At 47.0% G+C, this 21,199-nt stretch overlaps 1 protein-coding gene across 1 annotated transcript in view; it reads left to right on the forward strand.

Annotated features, from left to right (window-relative positions):
• Positions 1-21,199, forward strand: part of Notch2 (notch 2) — a 140,441-nt gene that overhangs the window by 59,100 nt on the left and 60,142 nt on the right. The window contains exons 3-5 of the mRNA XM_013349913.2: positions 164-423; positions 1,969-2,304; positions 11,652-11,774. Of these exons, the coding sequence (XP_013205367.1) occupies positions 164-423; positions 1,969-2,304; positions 11,652-11,774 (719 nt within the window). The remainder of the gene's footprint in view (positions 1-163; positions 424-1,968; positions 2,305-11,651; positions 11,775-21,199) is intronic.

Raw genomic sequence — 21,199 nt, forward strand, 5'->3', positions numbered from 1 at the left:
TACCCCCAGATGTCTCTATTCCTGAAGTTGGATTTTGCAGGCTGTATGTACTCCCAGATGTCTCTGTTCACACCCAAATATTTTCTTGCATGTATAACAGCTTCTGGTCTGTGGACTCACAAGAAGTCAGGTGTTTTTCATAGTTTTTTTTTTTTAAATACAGATGTCCAGAGGGGTTTTTGGGAGAATATTGTCAACATCGAGACCCTTGTGAGAAGAACCGCTGTCAAAATGGTGGCACTTGTGTGACCCAGGCCATGTTGGGGAAAGCCACCTGCCTATGTGCTCCAGGGTTCACGGGAGAGGACTGCCAATACTCGACCTCTCACCCCTGCTTTGTGTCACCCCCCTGTCAGAATGGAGGGACCTGCCACATGCTCAGCCAGGACACCTACGAGTGCACCTGCCAAGTCGGCTTTACAGGTAATGGATTCAGCTTGAGCCTCTTCTTTCCCATTCTCAGCAGCAGCCCTCCTGTGCTCATGTGGATCCGAGTGTCTCACTCCTCAGGTGTGTCATTCACCACCAAAGCAACTTATAGAAGAGTTTATTTGGGCCTATGGCTCCAGAGGGAGGATCCATAGTTGCTAGGAAGGCATGGCAGGTAGCCAGACCAGGAAGTTGTCTGATCGCTTTTCAGCCATAGATAGAAACTAGCAGAGTGGAAGTGAGGTGAGATTGCCCGCTGTGACAGCTTGCCCTCTTCTGTGTACTTCTTCCAGCAGGGGCTCCTCTCCCAAAGAGAACCACCGGCTGAGGACCAAGTACTCAGATACTTGAGCCTGTGAGGGACATGTCTGACTCAGACCACCACATCAGGCTCCCAAGCTCCAGCGTACAGTTTAGCATTAGGATATAGGGTGGGATATGGAAAAGGATCAGGGACATTTAAAGCTCTGTTAATAGGTAAGTGTTAGCCATTGCAAGCAAATAAAAGATACAAAATGTGATTAAGAGAACATAAAATGTATGTGAAGTACTTTATAAAAGTATAGAAGGAAAATAATTCAAGAATAGCATTTTGCCATATTGAGGCATTGAGAATCTTTTTATATTCCACTTCTTCATTTGTAAGACTTGCAGTTAACATATCCTCTACCTTTTGAGAATTGTTAAGGGGCAGAAGAGGAGAAAGAATGAGGTCAGATGCCTACAAGTATGGTTGTTTGCTTCCTAAAACCTCCCCTGACACTCCGGGACTGGCTTTCCAGCCTCTCAAATTCCTCTTTCTCTCCTCAGCTTGGTGAAAAAAGAAAAATTGTCTGTCATTTTGGCTCCTGGCACAATGCTAAAACACTAAAACAACAGTTCTATAAATCTGTAGGCCAAAATTTAAAATTATTACTCAGAAAATTAGGTTGGATCTGTTGTTTAAAGAAAAAAGTAGTTAGTGTTGACTCGTTTCTGTCACCTAAGAGCTCAATTTAATAACCATATAGTATGAAAAATATGTTGTATTCAATCAGCAGACATGGTTGAGAGCCTGTTGTGGGCACCCAGCCTTGTGCTGTGGTGGCTGGCATGGTTGAAGGAGACAGCACACTTGGGGGCGGGCATTAAGGATGGTTTGACGGAGGTAGCAGCTGCTGGGCGGTGTTGTCAGTAGAAGGGAGATTCCACCAGGTAAGTGAAGAGGCAGCCGGCATTCCCAGGTGAGGAGCAGCTTCAGCAAAGACTGGGAGGTAGGGCCTACCTGTGCCATGGGATTACTGGAGTCCTGCAGGGCTGGCTTCATGTAGGCAGCACCCAGTCCCCTTGTGTGCCTTACCCTCAGAGTCTTGAGTCTCCCCTAAGGACCTTGGGGAGCGTCTGGAGAACATTGTGTGTCTGAAGAGCTTGAGGTGACACTCATGTGCTCTGTAAGATCGAAAGTCCAGGGGTCTCCGTGTAAGCCCCTGCGTTACTTGCTGTGTGGGAGAGGGAACAACTGAGTGTGATGGGTACTGAGTTCTGTTTTCCTTTCTTCAGGGAAGCAGTGCCAGTGGACAGATGCCTGTCTGTCTCATCCCTGTGCAAACGGGAGCACCTGTACCTCCGCAGCCAACCAGTTCTCCTGCATATGCCCAGCAGGCATCACAGGACAGAAGTGTGAAACTGATATCAATGAATGTGACATTCCAGGACGCTGCCAACATGGAGGCACCTGCATCAACGTTCCTGGTTCCTACCGATGCCAGTGTCCCCAGGGCTTCACAGGCCAGCACTGTGACAGCCCCTATGTGCCCTGTGCACCCTCGCCTTGTGTCAACGGAGGCACCTGCCGTCAGACTGGTGACTTCACTTTTGAATGCAACTGTCTTCCAGGTAAAGAGCTCCCTAGGCCTTTGAGAATTGGGGGCAAACCCATCTCAGGATGGAGGTGGAGGGTGCGCCTGGCCTAGATCCTCCTTTAGGAAGTATCCTAAAGCAGGGAAAAGGGGAAGTGAGAGCGTTGTGTGGGGTGGGTTCTGGTAAGGGAGGGGTTTTATGGGCTTACTGGGGTCCATAAATAGAGCAGGGTGTAATTTAGCATGTCAGAGTTTATGATGATGAGTGCTTAGGAAATTGTTTGTTGTTCCTTTTGGAGAAACAGTGAGAAGAAACTGGAGAAACAGCTCTGGGAAAGGGCCAGGCAGATCTGGAGTGGGGAATACTGTGACAGACACACGTGGGGAAGTGTGTGTGTGTGTGTGTGTGTGTGTGAGAGAGAGAGAGAGAGAGAGAGAGAGAGAGACAGACAGACAGACAGACAGACAGACAGAGACAGAGACAGAGACAGAGACAGAGAGGGCGTGTGTTTAGTAAGCCGAAGTAACACCAAGACTTGAGGATCAGCTCTCCTTTATGCTTCTGTTCCCAGCTGAGTATTTACCTTTCCTGTGTATCTTTCTTGACATAGGGGCTGACCCTTCCCACCTTGACATAGGGGCTGACCCTTCCCACCTTGACATAGGGGCTGACCCTTCCCACCTTGACATAGGGGGTGGCCCTTCCCACCTTGACATAGGGGCTGACCCTTCCCACCTTGACATGTGGGGTGGCCCTTCCCACCTTCATGTGAGGATGGCCCTCCCACCATCAAGCTGAAGACTTCTGCTAGCCAGTGAAGTTTTTCTGATCGGCGGTGTGGGAGAGTCTAATCCAGGCGGAGCCCTTTGCCTTACTCTTGGCTGTCGAGGGCCTAAGCACACACAGCCCAAGGTTGAAGCACAGAGGAGTCGTGTCTGGGAGCCTAGCGCCTGGTGTTCCTTAGGGGGGAGAAAGGAACAAGGCTGGCCAGTTCACTTCGCTCAGTGTACAAGTGATGAGGGGGCTGAAAACCAAGAATTTTGATTGGGAACAGAGCACAGGCAGCTGGAGCAGATGAATTACTAAGCAACAAAGATCCTGTTTTTATACAAATTCCCTTAGCACAAAAACAAAAGAAGGAAAACTGCGTGTGGGGTGTGTGTGTGTAATGTGCTAACTAAGCAGGATTGCCCCAGAAAGAAGCTGCTCAGCCACTCTTCGAGTGGGAGCTTAGATTCTGGTGTGGAGAATATGGCTCGCATATAATGGGCTTGTGTGCTTCATCTTTAGGAGGTTAAAGGTCATAGGTCAATCCTTGATATAAAACCAAATGGTAACTTATTTATTTAAACCGTATTTTTTGATTTATTTTACATTATGTTTAAAAGTGTTTTGACTACATATATGTCTGTGTACCACTTGTGTGCCTGGTTCCCAAGGTCATAAGAGGCATTGTATCCCCTGGAACTGGAGTTCACAGGTAGTTAGGAGCCACCATGTGGGTTCTGAGAACCGAACCAGGTCCTCTCCGAGATCAGGAAGTGCTCTTAACTATTGAACTCTCTTTAGAGCAGTGGTCTCAACCTCCCTAATGCTGTGACCCTTTAATACCGTTCCTCATGTCATGGTTGATCCCCAAGCCTTTAATACCGTTCCTCATGTCATGGTGACTCCCAAGCATAAAATTATGTTTGTTGCTACTTTATAACTGTAATTTTGCTACTGTTATGAGTTGTAAATATCTGATGTGCAGGGTATCTGATCTGTGGCCCAAGGTCATGACCCATGGGCTGAGAACCACTGCTCTAGACCTTTTGATTTGGTTGATTTTATTTGGTAAAACTTGATTGACTAACTGCTGTGTTGTAGATATCATTCCATGTCTTTGATACAGCAGCAGGAGACGCTGTCAGAACCCTAAATCACACTAGCCACTTAAGACACAAGGAAGTACATATTGCTTTAGTTTCTCTTTCAATAAAGAATAGATAATGCTATCATTCTAGATACTAAATGTTTATTAAGACTTGCTATCACCTTCATTATCTTGCAGAAGGAATAACTAAGATATCTTTCTTTGCTCTTGTATTTGTTTACATTTTAAGAGCTAAAAACAGAAATAGAAATATAAACAGCTTCCTTTGCAAATATTTTAATATTGCAAACATTCGAATAGCCTAATGTTGTAATCGCCGAAGTGGCTCATAATTGAAATTAGTGTGATTTATGACAGGGGCTATATGCCATTTTTAGTTTCAAGAAAATTGCTTTTAATAGTTGCCTAGAACAGGAGACTGACTTGGCAGCACAGTATTGACAGGAAGTCAGAGAAGTCAATAAAGGAAGTCTTTAGCTGGGAGAGAGTGATTATCCACCCCATTGTTCTGCATTGTTATCCGCTAGGCTCGTATGAACCTCGGGGGATTCTGAGTGTCCAGGAAAACCTCGTCAAATGAGAATAGCAGCTCCTGCTTGAGAACGGAAATAACCAGGGATTCCGCAGCCCATGGGCTGCCAGGGCTGGAGTGGTGGAGTAAGGAGGTTTGCCTGGGTTTTGTGCTGTGCTTATCATGCATGCATGGGCTTGTGTGCTCATGCGTGTGTGCATGCGTGTGTGCATGCGTGTGTGCTGTGTGTGTGCATACACACACCCCTAACCCTGCAGATAGGCTTTTTTCCTGCGTTTTCTCGGATGAAGTTAACTGAAGCCTGGCACAGTAAGTCATTCACTAAGCATTGCGCAGCTAATGCGTAGGTAGACGCAGGGCCCTGGAACTCACCAGGCAGACCATTTCCCAAGCCAGAGCCCTGTGTACCTGGTGGCTGTCACACTGTGGCCGCCACACTGCCATGCTCATTGGCTTCTTGGGGTGCTTTGGAGTGTGTGACGTCTCATCAAATGCTCTGAGCAGTTTGGATTAAAATGAAAAGTTTATGAGGAAAAGAAGACTGTCCCATCATAACCAAGCACTGTTGTTGCGCAGTAGCCCTGCTGTACGGCGCACAGAGAGGAGAGCGCTGTTCACTAGACTAGCGCTTGCCTCCCGGATTGCGTGATCTGAGCTAGGTGACCTGCTTGGATGTGTGCATAAAGGAGTGGATGGCGCATAGCCCGTGAGTAAGTAGGTATTTCCAGAGTGCCAAAGACTTTCTCTCCCATCCCAGGCGAGGTCTGGAAAGTGTTCTGTCAAGCTTCCCTGGGGGGTAGTCTACCGAGACTTGATTTTTCTAAGTTCTTTCTTAATGTAGTTCCCTTCTCACCCCCCTCCCTTGCCCCTGCTCTGTCACAATGGGGAGACCAAGTCAGAGACACAGAGCTGTTGGCCAAGCTCTCCCGACCTCCCCTGATTGACCGTTTTCCTGCCGCACTGCTGTCTTTGCACTAATAATTGGACCCTGACCGCTCGATTTCAAATTGTAGCCATTCCCTGCAACCCCTCAATGACCGGCCCTGGCCTGCATTTTTGTTTTCTTTTTCTGTGACACTTGGCTTCGTACCGTATAATTTGTAACTATATCATTTACTTCAGTGTGCCTGTTGTTTATTGTCTGTCGTTTCCAAGCTCGACTGCCGCTCCTCTGCTCTGTGACCGCTAGGGTCCTCGCTTAGCTTCACTGAGCACTGTCCCACACGGGCCCACATGGGACAGGCCTGCAAACACTTCTTGACTGACCGAGTGTAATGTCATGTCAGTACGGCGGGTGTAGCTGATCTCATTTCCTGTCTGGAATCCTGCATCTCAGGTTTGGCTGCTTTTGTTCATGGACTCCAATTCTGGATAAAAATAATTTTGGAGTGTTTTCAGCTCTGTCAGTTGGAGGTAGCACATAAGTTAGTGATTATGTTTGTATGGTTAAGGTGCCTTCTTTGTTTTGTTCTGATTTTTTTTACCCGCGCAGAGCACTGTAGTTACAGTGTTGACTGCAGTGTGGCAGGACCCAGGAGGAAGGAATTCATGCCACAAAAGTGATTCAGCGTGTGCAACCTCTGTAGAGGGAGGGAAAGAAAGAGTATCAACAGGAAACTCTGAGAATGGGCCCAGAAGCCATAGTCCAGCTTCTAGGATCAGTAGCTGTCAATAACCCAGATACTTCGTGAGCTTCTGTCTCTTAGCCTTCTCAGCAGAAGCCCTGAGCGGAGCACCCAGCTGCAGTCCTTCCTACATGACAAATACGGCGTGAAGCACATGGCTCCCAGGATGTTTGGGCCCAAGCCAACCAATGTGGAAAATGAGTTAGGAGTTTTGTGTGTGTAGCTATTTTTACAAACGACACAAGCAATCAGAACACTGTGGGCTCCTTCTCTGTGCATGCGGCAGTTCTGAGTTCACAGTTGGAACGAAAAGTCCTCAACAGACCAGACCTTTTTCCTTCTCTCCTGCATCTCTCTTTCCGTCTCAGAAAACTCCATCTGGTCTGTCCACTGCTGTCAATAAAAACTCCTCCTTGTAAAGGTACAAGGCCCCGCACACTGTGCAGGCTGATTATATGTTGTGTTCTGACATGAAGTGGAGGTTGAACGCGTGGTGTGCCTTCTCTGCTCTGTGTGTGCAGAGCTCAAGTACAAACAGCAGTCATTCTCTCTAGCGTTTTCACACTCAGGACCACGTGCTGTTCTCTTGCATCTTCTTCTGATCATACCTGGCAGCTTTGCTCTTGTGAGACTTCAAAGATGGCTTCTCTTTTGCTCTTCTCCAGCTCCACGTCCCCCACTTTCCATCCTTCCTGAAGACTCCCAGTCTGTCCTGAATGCCATCTCACTTACCCCTTCCCCGGCCCCACTGCTCTCCACCCCCATACAGAGGGCTTGAAGATGGGAAGGCACCAGCTCTCCTGAGAGAGGCTCTCTCTGTGTGGGAGGATGACTTCAAAGACTTTCCGCCTGCTCCTCACTGCAAGTGTTACTCGGCAGAGTGGCCCACGGTTTCATAAAGGCGCAGCCTCAAACTGGCCCTTCTAAGTTTAATTTTATCCTTTTGGCCTTTTAAGGATGTGAGTTGGCTTTTAGCAGTGGACTCTTTAGTGCAGCTGGCTGTGGGAGCCCTTCTGCTACTGTGACACCCATCCACCCACTCCTCCATCTGATCCGTCTGTTACTCCTTCCCCCTGAAACATTTTTAAGAAATGATGTTTGTAACTTACTGCCCCTCCCCGATTTTTGGATAGACAGTTTCTTCCAAGAATCTGTTAGCCCTTTCCAGAAGGAGTCCTAGATCTCTCATTATTTTAACATGGGCACTTCATTGGAGGGAAGCTCTGGAGTCTCATAAAACATCCTGACTAAACCAGTAGCGCTCTGGGTTCTCTCCTGGCCTCTGCTTACTGCCACGCAATCCTGGGCTAGTGAGCCCAGCCCAGTGGCCCTCAGCTTCCTCATTTGTAACATAAGAGGCTTAAAGGGGGTGATCTCTAGTGGATGCTCTAATCTCCTTGGTGCAAAATAGTATGAGCTCATATGTTTAAGAGCCTTCCCCTAGACTAACAGGTTTATTGAGATATAATTTACACACCATACAATTTCCTCCTATAAACGTGCAGTTCTGTGGGGCTCTTCCTTAGTAGACTTACAGATATGTGTCACCATCTCCACGATTAATTTTCTAATGTTTTCCTGCTCCAGAACCACATACCGGCTATTATATGCCACCCATGCTTCCTGGCTCCCTCCAGCACTGGGCGACTGCTGTTGGACTTGGTGGCTCTGTCCGCCTATTGTGGACATGTTGTATAGATAGACACCTTCCCTATGTGGGCAGCCGTAACTGGCCGCACTCACTCACTGTGATTCCACGTCCTACCACACGGTAGGAGGCACCGACTCTCTATTCCTTTCCTTGCTGTCTAACACTCGCTTGGTCAGTCTTGCCACAGTTTTCAGATGATTGGCATTTGAGCCTCGTATTCTGTTGTGAATACTCTTGAGTATGTTTTCTGCTGGTCTGTGTTTTCACTCCCTGTGGGTCTCTCTACCTGGAATGGAAGCTGCTGACCTATTAGGAGTGGCCAGACTCGGCATCACAAAGGCTGCCTACACTCCTTCCAGTTTCCACGTCCCTGCCGGCACTTGCCACCGTCTGCCGCTCTGATGATTGCAGTGCAATGGATGTGAAGGTCGGCATTTCCTTGTTTTGATTTGCACTTCCCCGATGGCTTGCTATGACAAGAAGTGGTTCTTGTACTTATTGTTTATGCATGTATTTGGGGAATGTCCACTGGAGCCGTTGTCATTTTGTGATCAGGTTATCTGTATTTTTTTGTTTAGCTGTATAAGTTTTAAGCAGTATGTATGTCCTAGGTACAGGTCCTGCTGTATGTACGACTTGCAGATGCTTTCTCCCATTCTGTGGGCTCTTCTCTCTCTTGTTGTTCAGATAATCTGAGGAAATCTATTTTTCTTTTGCTGCTTGTGCTTTTGGCCATATTTAAACAAGTTTTGATTGGCTCAACTTAGAAAGATTCATTCCTATTTTCCCCAGTATTTTTTATAATAATTTTAGCACATTCATCTAGGCCTCTTAGGTGTTTTCAGTTCATTTTTATGTATATGTGGCCCAAGTGAATCCTTGCTCTTGTGAGCATGTGGTTGGTTTAGTTGAGTGCTCTTTATGTCCGGCTCATTTCAGCTGGAGCGCGGTCCTGCGAGTCCCTTGGGCCGGAGTGAAGATGGAGGTGCTGCTGGGTCTCCTAGGTCACTGCTGCCAGACGGGGAACTGGGTGTGGGCGCCTGACCTCGGAGCCTCTGCTTTAACAAACTGAACTCAAGATCTTCCACCCATCTCCTTCTCCTCTGCTTACCCGTTGACGATGAAGAAGTATCTTGAAAAATAATCGGCTATGAAAACATTGTCTTTCCTGCCTCCCCTGGTTTCATTGAAATGTTGCTGCTTCTTAACTTGCACGTGATTGGTAAACTCAGTTAGTTGTAACACTAACTAGAGCAATGCCAAGGTCCCAGTGTCGTCTCCTTTGGGCAGATGTCCGAGGGCATTACCACTTGCCTGCCAGCTTATTCACCAGCCTTAGTCTCAGTCATGAGAGACTCCATCAGGGAGGTGATGATATCCTCAGGAGGGTCTCTGTTGCTGCGATGAGACATCACCGGAAGCAAACTGGGGAGGAAGGGGTTTATTTGGCTTACACTCACATCATAGTTCATCATCTATGAAATCGGGGCAGGAACTTGAAGACAGGAACTGGAGCAGAGGCCATGCAGAAACGCTGTACGCTGGCTTGCTCTGTCTGTTTTTGATACACCCCAGGACCACCTGTATAAGTACAGCACTCCTAACAGTGGCCTAGGCCCTCCTACATAAAATCATTATCCAAAAAAAAAAAAAAAAAATGCCCCCAGGCTTGCTTACATGCCAAATAATGGAAACATTTTCTCAGTTAAGAGTTCTGGCCGGGCGATGGTGGTGCACGCCTTTAATCCCAGCACTCGGGAGGCAGAGGCAGGTGGATCTCTGTGAGTTCGAGACCAGCCTGGTCTACAGAGCTAGTGCCAGGACAGGCTCCAAAGCCACAGAGAAACCCTGTCTCGAAAAACCAAAAAAAAAAAGAGTTCTGTTCCTAAACAGCTCCAGCTTGTAGCATATTGAAAAAAAAAAAATCATCCAACTAGAACCATGACCTTCTAAAGCATCACCAGGCCACACAGGTTCTGGTAATGGTGAACTAGCCCTTGCCTGCCATTCAAATCCTAACTTGAGCCTTTCTAGCAAATGGCTTTCTGAAGAGCCCCAAGTCAGGAACACAGACCTCAGCTCCCATCCAGCAGCGGCTGCATGGTAGAGCGGTAGTCAGGAGCCCCACTTTGTCATAGTTAGGGGTGCGCTTAAGCAATCCGCTCACTAGTTCATTTGTAAGACTTTCATGTGATGGTCGAAATAGGAGTAATTTGGTAATTTTTTTTTAAAAAGTGTATGTTTTTTAATAAGGTGTATGTTTCTACAGTCTTTCCCACACTTGTTTTTAAGTATTCTTTCTTTCTTGCCTACTTGGTTTAAACCCATTTACATGACTGCCATGGTCCAGCACAGCAAAATCGTGTGGTGTCCATTGTAGCTTGTGGTAAGGAAAGAACAGAGCAAGGTGTGACAAGACTTCTCTTCCTTAGCCCAGAGGTTTGGTCACACAAGGAAGGAAATGAGTAAAAATTACAGAGATCCACCCCTCAGGCAGTTAACGTGAGGTTTAGTATCCTAGATTTATTTTTCAGAACAGGGAAACACATGGAAGACAGCAGCAATTCTAGCATGTCGCTTTTGTGTGGAGAAGAACGTGAAAAGTCCGTAACGCTGGGTAACAGTGCCTTCTCTCCCAGAGCGTGTATGGACTGTCAGTGCAGACCTTGTTCGTGATGTGGCACTTACCGATCCAGAAAGGCAGGCTGGGCAGGTGGCTTCAGCTTCCTTTGCCGGTTTCCTGAAGCTGATTCAGCATTTGTAGCGCTGTGCACTGAGCAGCTCCAGGCGGAGATGTCTGCTCAGCTGCTCTCCAGACCTCACGCTCTGTGTCCTCCGTGTCCTCCATGTCCTCCCGCCTGTCCGGCTTTGGAGCCCTCGGAGCTGTTGTCCAAGAAAAAGAAATTAGAGACTTAAATTCTTGTTACAACTCTGTTTTCTCCTATTTATTTATTAAAATATTTTATTTTCGAGTTAGGTGGCGTTTAAGTCTTTATAATATTTTCACTCCTTTATAAAAATCAGCATGTAAATAACAGGTTCCTTTTCATATTTCATCTGGTTGGTTTTCCTCCTCTGCCCCCCTCTGCCTTCCTCTCCCCACTCACATGCTTTTAGCCCCACTACACCCCTTTCTGCTTTCACAGAAATGTCCAGTTCCTCTCTCCCCTTCTCCTTTCTTCTCGCTCTGGGCCTCCTCCTTACCTTCCCTCCACCCCATGTCCATGTTTGTGGTACTGGGGTTGAACCTAGGGCCCCTGTAGTCTAGAGAAGCACTCTACCATCAATCTATATGTGCAGCCCCCCAAAACTTAAATTTTAATTAATTAATTATTGATTGATTAGTGTGTTCTTCCTAGGAATCTAACCTAGGAGCTGGGGAAACTCTAGTACCCTGGTTTTTGGAACCAGTTCATGATTGTCCCAAGTATACATTTGTCTTCCCCAATTTTACTTCACAGAAATCAGTGTGAGGCAACCATGAAGGCATGAGGCATAATGAGTCGCCTTCATCATCTAGCTATGTTGAAGGGCAAGGCATTCAGGACCGGAGTGTTCCTTGTGCAGTATGTCTTCGCAGCACAGCTGCTGGGGATGTACTGAAGTCCTGAAGCAGGGCTAGCCTTTGACGGTGTCCTGTGAGCGGAAGCCGAACACTCGCGCAAGAGGTCCCATTTTCTTCTCTTCTTCTCTTGCCAGGTTTTGAAGGGAGCACCTGCGAGAGGAATATTGATGACTGCCCGAACCACAAATGTCAGAATGGAGGGGTTTGTGTGGACGGAGTCAACACTTACAACTGCCGCTGCCCCCCTCAGTGGACAGGTAGGTGCAGGGGCGAATCCTCAGGGTAGAGAGTGGGTGTTGCGTACCTGTTGCTCCAGGTGCTTAGCGGCCCGATTGTGAACGGAGCATGGCCCTACTGCCAGGCCTTGGGTGTGGCGCTCACCTCTCTCCCTTTGCCCACTCTGGAGTGCGCTTTCACAGGCTCCACCGGGCAACAGCTCTGAGCGCAGACAGGTGCTGTGCCTGATCCGAGAGCAGAGCTTAGCGTCCGGCAGCGTGTGATCTGGACACAGAACATGCGCAATAGGTATTTGACAGGAAACACACACGAATGCACAATAAACTGTGTATACCTTAAAATCCCAGCGTTTATGGTTTGTCCCTGCTCATTGCTGGGGCAATGGGCAGGGACTCTTGATGACACCATTTCTCCTCTGTCTCCCTCCTAACGTGTACCCTTTTCACACAGAGGCTTAAAGCAATTTATTTTCCTACCACTGACATCAGTACATCAGTTCTGCTTAAATCTGCAGCTTTTTTGAAGTTTCTTCTGCTGGCTTAGGGTTTTAACTCATTTTTGATAGATGAGCGATCTTCCGCAGACACTCGTATGTAGATCCTGTTCATGCTGGCCGACATGTTATCTGTGACAGAATGTAGAGACAATTAGGAACTGGTTACGAAATGAAGAAGGGAGTCTTTAAAATATTAGTTTTGTTGGGTGGGCATGGTGGTGCACACTTTAATCCCAGCACTCAGGAGGCAGAGGCAGGTGGATCTCTGTGAGTTAAAGGCCAGTTCGGCCTACATAACATGTTCCAGGCATCCAGAGCTACACGGTAAGACTCTGGCCTGCCCCTCTCCACCAAAAAAAAAATCACATTTTTACATATTTGTGTATGTGTGTGTGTGTTCGTGCACGCGCGCGTGTGTATGTGGGATGCATATGCCATGGCATATCTGGAGATCAGAGGGCACCTCCAGGTTGCTTCTTTTTCTTTCTTCCCACCATGTGAGTCCTGGGGGTTGAACTCAAGTCGTTAGGTTTGTGCGCCAGGCACCTTTCCGTGCTACACTATTTCAGTGGTCCGAGCTGAGCCTTTTTGAGAGAAAGTGGTTGATTTAATGTGGAAGAGGAAGGAGTGAGTTCCTGCAGGTCCTTTGGGTCTCTGAATTGCATTCCCTTATCTGACGGGTGTAATTATTTAGAGTGCCCCGGTGCTATAGACCACGGGTAAGAAAAATCTAAAGAGGATTTAAAACTTAGTGGTGTGATTGTATTCTAGAAGAGCCCGTAATTCTGCTTCTAATCCCCGTCCTTTTCCATGCTTTCCCACAGGTCTAGAGTTGGCCTTCCGGAGAGTTTCTTCAAGGCACTCTGGTCCTGGGACTTCATTTGAAACCTTTCTATCAGATTTTCTCTTCTCTCTAGCCTTCACCATTCCTGAGCTAGATTTTTCAGAAGCCATTTTTTTTTTCCAGCTTAAAAATGATCAGGAAGTGAATAACTTGAGAAATAGTTACTGCTAAGATTCAAATCTTTGTCTTTCTGAAGATGTGATGGTTGTGGTGAATACTTGTTATTGCGTGGCCCTAATCTCATCTCCCCTGTTCTGTGGGAGTGTGATTTATGCTGTGTTCAGCTCCTGATGCCAGTATTTGTGGAACGGTGTTTAACTTCATAGCTGATTCTTCCCTGAGCCTGCACAGGCTGCCTGCTCTAACCTTGGTTCCAGAAGTGTGGTATTAGGGAAAGTGTCACACTCCAGGGTGTCCAATCAGAGCCTTCTTGCAGTGGAAGTCTTCTATTGGGGCTGTCATTACCTGGGTTCCCTTGTCCCTGGAGAAGGGGCAGCAGAGGTGAGGGGGAAGTTTCTATTTCTTCTGGTCACTGTCACCGCGTGACTCTCAGTCTCTGGTTTGCCTCCTCCTTTACTCACACTGAGTCTTTGATTTCCAACCACAAGGCTTTGTCCATCCTTGGGATGAAATCCAAGCTTTTCCTTGGCTCTTTGAAGCCGTCACGCCTCATGTCTACTTGGTGTCCAGTCTTCTCCACATGTGTCCATCAGCTCTTCTTATCCTAGCGGCTCCACTCACGGTTCTGTCTGCACAAGTCTGCTACACATCCTGTCCTCAGGCGCACTGACTGTCCCAGGTCTCCCCTCTCTGCCTGGCTCAGGTGCTCGTCTCCCAGGAATCCTTCCCTTCCATGTCCAGGCTGAGCCCACGCTTGCCTCCGGCTGCATTTCACTGTGATGTGTTCGGCATCCATGCTGACACTGTTAGGTGCTTGCTGTGGTGGAAAGACAGAGTTACAGGCGGCTGAGCCACGATAACAGCAGTTAGCACCCAAACACACTAGGGTAACCACACTCTTACTGTCTGGCTTCTGCCAATATTGAGAGTGCAGAGGTAGATTTGTATTCCAGGAGTCCTGCTTTTGATACTGTCAGAGCTCTGGGTTTCTACATAAATGACAGGAATGAGCGGAACTTTGGCTCAGGAGTTAGATATGTTCATATCCTAATGCGCTAATTGCAGCATTTTGTATCTTTTTTCTGTTAGAGGTATAACTTTTTGAGTATTTTTCTTTCTAGATGATGATGCATACTTAAAAGAATTAAATTATTCATCCTTAGCAAATAAACAGTGACTGGGTTAGTGTTTTAATCTAGATTTAATTGAGTTTCAAATCTGTGGCCTTTTTTTTTTTCCTGTATCAAGTTGGCTCTGTAAGGTGCCTTCTATTTTTTATCTTTTAAGGATAAAGACCATTGAAGTCTCTTTAATGATCGAAAGTTCAATTTCTAATTTCATTATTCTAGGATTTCATGACTTGCTGTTTTTGTTTTCCCTTCTTGGGAACTTCGCTGGTGACTGCGAGGTTAGAAGTTCACGCCATGTGAATGGTTCTCATGCAGGGTTCCGGCTCCGCCTGTAACAAAGAACCTGGTACAGCTGTGTTCGTGGTTCCCTCTGTAGCTCCCAGCGGTAGAGTGCAAGCATGAGCTGCCTGGCTGCTGTGTGATGGGCAAGGAGAGGTTATACCAGACTAGTGGAAGAGGGAACGGGGTTTCCAGCTGCCCCAAGAGAATGGGTGAGATTATTTGGAAGAAGCAACTAGGCATAGATTTAAATATCATGGGGAACCGGGAGTTTGCTCCATTCCGAATGAGGCGGGCCTAATGGTATGCTTTTTTTCTGTAAGTGCACATGCATGAAACACTCCCCTTTGCAGCTCTGGACTTAAAGCTGAACAGAAATAAATATCTCTAGCTCCGTTCATGGTTGATGTGCAATAAAGAAGTCAGTTTCTCTTTCTTGGGCTTTATTTGTGGTCTGTAAAATCCATCTATGTTATTTTTCTCTGGGGACTTTGAGGATCAATTACAGTCTTGGGTTTTGGAGCCTTTGTATTTCTTCCGCAACAACGGTCATAATGGACACTTTGGAGCAGTTGCCATGGTAGCCACTAGTCAGGTGCCAGAGAGCATCTGAAATGTGACAAGTCTGAAGTCAGGTGTGTTGTTGGCTGCAAAATACCTGGTTTTGAGGACATTAGTATGAAAAAGTTCAAATATCCCATTTGGGTATGTTTGGAGATTACAATAACATTTTCTCAGATATATTGAGTTTAAGAAAATATGGTGAGCATTAATTTCACATTTCTTTCTTTTTGTTAAGTGGCTCTCGGGAATTTTAGAATCACACCTACACTTCTGCTGTCCTTGCGTGCGAGGTGCTGCAGGAGCTGCAGAGGTGTGTGCAGAGCTGCACTGCTGTAGTGCCGAGCTTCTTTCCCTCTGGGCAGCCATGCACAGCATTGGCTTGCTCTGGCCTTGTCCTCTGGTGGTTCCTCCTCAGGGTATGGGTGGTACTGTTGTAGCTTGGTCCAGAGCTTTTTCATCCGTGGTAGTAGCTAGATTTCAGTCTGCAAGCCTCCAGGTGTGCTGGGGGTGGGAATCCTACACAGAAAGTGGATATGCAGATACTCCTTAGGAGGGAGGGAAGGGGAAGCTGAGGGCTTGCTGCAGGCTGAGTGCAGATGCCTCTATTATGCAGCCTTTGGCCTCACGCCATCTTATCAGAGCAGCTCTGCTCTGGCAAATATCCACGCACGGGAAGTACTCGAAAAGGCCCCCAAATTTATTAGGGCAGTGTAGATTAATGTTTTGTCTACATAGCTTGTTATTTGAATTTTCTTCTTAAAGGTTCATTTCCTTCAGAATTAAAGTTGACTCTAAGCTCAGCTCACAAATTCCTCGGTGTGGCTGCTTGGGTTTGGGGTTCATTCCCAGGGCAGATGTGATTGATTTTCCTGCTCTCGTTATTAATCCAGAAATGTAATTTCAGCTTGGGCTTGGAATAGTGCTTTGGGACAGGAAGTAGACGCCCGAACAGCAACAGTTAGATTTGAATGAGGTGAAACTGACCGCATCTTCTGCTAGCTCTCCTAAATGCTGTGAGCCTGGAGAGCAGCGGGTATGATTCCTCTTGCTCCAGCTGCGTTCACGAGTGCGTGTGCCAAGGGTGGGCCACGAGCTCCTGGGTTTGGGAAGTGGAGTCTTTGTGCTGGTGTTTGGGAGCTGACTGAGGTGACTTTGCTTTGTCCAGCCTCCAGGAGATGACACGTTATCCTGGAAGATACGCCTTCCCACACTCTCAAGGATGTGTGCATGTTCCTGGGTGTGTGCGTGTGTGTGCTCAATACTGTGATGGAATGGGAACTAGTATCTTGGGCCGAGGTGTTCTCTATGAACAGATGGGAAAACACACCTCACATTTCTGTTATTTTGCTGTCCATCACTTGTTAGAATCTGATCTTTAGCCCCTCGTCTGGAAGGCTGCCTTCCCACTCCAGTTTTGGTTTCCTGTCAGTTGGACAGATCGTCAGGGTGGTCACCTGAAGCATCGTCATCCTAGAGGGTCTTCTGAAGCTGCTGGGAGGCCATGTGGGTGGAAACAGCTGTGAAGGCATGGGCTAGCCCGGGAAGGCTCTTCCTGCCCCATGGCTTCTATGGAATACAGAAAAACGCTCAGTAGCAGATACCTACTGAACAACTCGCATGACCAGGACACTGAGAGTCTTTAAGGGGGCACAAAGGAAAGGTAATTCCTATCTCATAAGATTTGTCAAGAAGGATAAAGTCTATGTATAATCATAAGACAAGATAGAAAATATGAATGAGAGGTTCAGGAAGAGGCAGCGAGGATTGAGAGAAGCAAAGGAGCCTGTACTTTGACTTTGGTAGGACAGGGTGGGGCTCATGGCAGAGAGAGGGGACCCAAACAGAGGAATCAGGGTAAGACCTAGAGCCTCAGGTGGCAAGTCTTTGTGTGTGTGTGTGTTCCCATGGCAATCTGTTGAGTGTGTGACACAAACGGTGTCCATGAGCAAAGGCCTGAGCTGTGACAAGTCTACACTTTTGGGAAAATGGGGGAAGAGGTTGGTGCAGAGAAGGAGGCTGAGAAGGGCAAGGGGAGAGGAGATTGAAACAGAGCTTCGCCGGAGGCACCACTGAGTCACAGCCTGCTGGCTCCACTCCGCCTGCCTCTGCTGCAGCGTCTGTGGGAGCATCTGGAGTACTCTGCCTGCTCGTCCTGGCTTATAGGCTCAGCTGACCCAGTAGGTCACTGGACTTACTGTGTGTATACAGCATCCCTAGGACCTTTTTTAGTAAGTGATCCTGTTGAATGGGTAACAACCAGGAGACTCAAGAATGACAGGATCACCTTTTAAAAGTAATTTAAAAAATTATCTTGAGTTATATGACGTAGCTTTTATTTGGACGTGTGCACATGAGTGTAGGTGCCTACAGAAGCCAAGGGTGTAACGTGCCCTGTCGCGGGAGCTGCAGGGTGGTTGTGAGCTCCTAATGTGGGTACCAGGAATTGAACTCCAGTCCTCCGGAAGAGCAATATGTGAGCTTAACAACTGACTTCTCTCCAGCTCTGATCTCATATCTTCTTTATATGACTGAATCATGGTCCCTGATATGTACATATCATATTTTTGTGCCCATTTTCAGTTGATAGAAACTGCTGTTGTCTCTATCTCTTGACTGTTGTGAACAGAACTTCGATAAATTTGGAAATGCAGCTGTCTCCATGATATACTGGTTTTATTTTCCTTTGTGGGATTGTTGAATCACTTGGTAGTTATATATATATATATTTTTTACTAGTTTTTGAGTGTTTTGTTTGCATGTTTATGTATGTACCATGTGCCTGCAGTACCTATGGGGGCCAGGAGAAGGCATTGGATGCCCTGAAACTGGAGTTACAGATGGTTACGAGTTATCGCGTGGGTGTTGGGAACTGAATCCAGGTTTCTGGAAGAGCAGCTGGTGCTCTTAACTGCTGATCCATCTCCCCATAGCTCTGTTTTCAAACTCTGGGTAGCTTCCATTGCTAGACATCCCCACCAACAGGGAGCAGGGTTTCCCACTTCCCCCTTTCTCCACATTCTAGTTAGCATTTGGTAGTCTTTTTGGTAAGAGCAGCTCCTCCAGGAGTGAGAGAGGGTCTCCTGGCTTTGATTCACCTTTGTTTTATACTCATCCTCTGTGGATTTTACATGTGTAATCTGGTTTTAAAAATCCATCGTACAGTATTGTTAAGAATTTTGAAATTGTAACGCGTCTTCTTAAATAGCATCCTGGGCCATGTGTGCAGCTGGTGCTACCAGTCAGTTATATGATAGCCATCTCACCTGCGATTCTTCATTTTGGTCAAGTTTTCAGTCAGTTAAGTGACAGCGTGTGATGTGACTTTTCAGGAGATGCAGCAGTGCACTCTGGGAGCCACCGGGCGCCGGAGACTTCAGTTGTCTTCATTTTTCTAGTGTCGAATTCCCGGTTCACCAATTCATGCTGAGTTTTTAGGCATTTCTGCTTTGCTTCTGGCAGTGAGTCCTTTGGGGGCGGGGTGCAGGGTCAGGCACGTGTTTCTTCTTCCTTGATGGTCAGCACTGCTGCCCTTGCTGTTTCCTTTGTGAGTTCTCAGTCTTCATCCCTTCCTCCCACGGAGCTCCCCTCTTCTCTCTTGTTGTTTTGCATTTTATGGGAACGGCTCAAACTTTCCCCTTGGAACCCTGATTTATAGTTCCTTGTCTCCTGTTCCGTCCTTCGCAGCTTGTGATCCTGAGTTTTATTTGCCCTCCATTCCTGTTTTCGTGTGACACACAATTATCTTCATCCTTTCTGTCTCTGCTGCTTCTCAGCCCCTTCCACAGAGTCTGGTATTCTGTATTGTATTTTTTTTCCCCCTCATTCCTTTTAAAACCTAAATTTGTCAGTGTCTTGAGAGCAGAGAACCAATTCTTTCTCAGTGTTCTGGTTCTTGGCAGTGGATGTTTTTACAGTGTGCTCTTTATCTAATCGTATGTGGCATACATCCATACTTTATATTGCAGGACCTTTTAATAGCCCCCATGTTGGATTTTTCCATATTACTCATTCTGCACAGAGTAACCGCTCGCCTGTAAATAGAGAAAGTCTGTGCTCTTTGGATCCCCTCACCCTGAACCTCCCTGTGAGGTGAGGTCTTTTCTGTGTCAATTGGCTTAGCAGCGAGGAGCCTAAAGAATTGGGGAGAGAGCCAAAGTGTGGGCCTTCTAGCAGGGGGTTGAAGCTTGGCACCACCTCCCTTCCTGGAGAAGCCTCTGTGCCGGGGGTCAGCTTCCTGAATGCCAGCTCTGGCCCAGCTCTGCACAGAGGCTGAGCCCGGCCGTGCTTTGGTGCCGCTGCATCCGGAGTTTGCCCCAGATGCACCTAAACCTCTCCTGTTGCTGCAGTGGCCACAATGGCCCACAACTCCTCTGTGCTTTACGTTGCTGTTGACCTGGAGGGGTGAGGTGCAGCTCAGACCATTCTTCTGAGGCAGAGTGTGGTTTCTGAAATACAAATCGCATCCACTGTTTCTTTGCTCAAATGCTTCCCTGGAGCCTCCTTGTTTTGGGTTGGGGTTGCAGAGCCCTGCATGGAACCTGTGCTCCCTACATCTCTCCACTACCTACGCCCAGCTTGTAATTCAGCTGCACCCATCCCTTTCATCGCCTCAAATGAACCATGGTCCATCTTCACTCAAACCTGCATAATGTCCTGCCTGAAATGTGCCCCCTCCTTCCTTCCACCCACGCATATACTCTTACACAGCCAGCTCTGCCCATGTGTCCCTGGCTTTCACTTCGCAGTTTTGTTCTCTAACTCTCTGTTCTCCTGAGGCAGCAGGTACTCATTAAAATACTCGACACCTTGTATTATCATTGTTTGTTTGGCATAACCACTGTTTGTTTAAGGCTACAAGGTAGAAACTAGGGCTGCTTTGTTCATGGATAATCCCAATACAAATAGTCCAGGGCTCACACAAGTGTAGGAGCGTTCGTGTGACTGTGTCTCTGTATGTGTGTCTCCGTGTGTGTGTGTGTCTCTCTCTGTATGTGTGTGTGTGCCTTTTGTGGCAATGAATAAAGGGAGCATTAGATTTTCTCATATCTGGTACCATTTTCCCCCTAGATTCTTTGTTTCCTTTCTACTATGGACTAGGTTTGAAAACTTTTGTAAAATTGAGCTCATCACTTGTAAAGATGATGTTTGACAGTAAATGGGAAGAGCTTATAGAGATGTCTGGCACCTAGAAATTATTTAATGTATACATTTTTACTGTTGGGGGTCAGTAGTAGGTTGAAGTTGAGAGACTGGACCTCTCTCCCTGGCCTCTAGGCACATGGCGGTGTTCGTAGGAAAACTGCAGGAGCCCCACTGGAGGGCACTGTCATAGATGTCTTTAGGGATAGGGTAGCCATCAGTTAAGAAGGGATGGACACCATAACATAGAGCCAAGGGTTAGGACAGAGGCCGGGGCCATGACAATGAGATACAGTTTATCAGATAGGGCAGGGGCCTGGGCTGAGGAGTTGCTGAGCTGACTGGCAGGTGTAGATAAGGGAATAAGGAGACTCTGGGGGAACGAACAAAGTAGAGACACCCTCTGTTGGTGCTGGAGAAGTAAGGTTCTTATTCTGTTGAGATTATGATAACTTAATAAGACAGAAAGATACAAACACTTTTTGATAATTAAATATTGAGCATTCCTAGATATTAATGATCGGCATTGTGCTAACTGTGGGGATTCAGTGATAAGGTAGACAGCTGCCATCAATTCTGTATGAAGTTTATGTCCCTGAAATAAACAGTAGTGAGAAACACAAATATCTGATTATATGTAAAATCTGATTGGTAGTGAATGCCTTGCAGGATTAGTGGGGAATTTTTTTTTTGCTTGTTTGTTTGTTTGTTTAGGCAGACAGGGTCTCCGAGGGGAATACGATATCTTAGATATACATTATGATTAAGAGTTATGGAGAGCCGGGCGATGGTGGCGCACGCCTTTAATCCCAGCACTTGGGAGGCAGAGACAGGCGGATCTCTGTGAGTTCGAGACCAGCCTGGTCTACAGAG

This window comes from Microtus ochrogaster, chromosome 21 (assembly GCF_000317375.1).
Source record: "Microtus ochrogaster isolate Prairie Vole_2 chromosome 21, MicOch1.0, whole genome shotgun sequence".
In the NCBI taxonomy this organism is placed as follows: Eukaryota; Metazoa; Chordata; class Mammalia; order Rodentia; family Cricetidae; genus Microtus; species Microtus ochrogaster.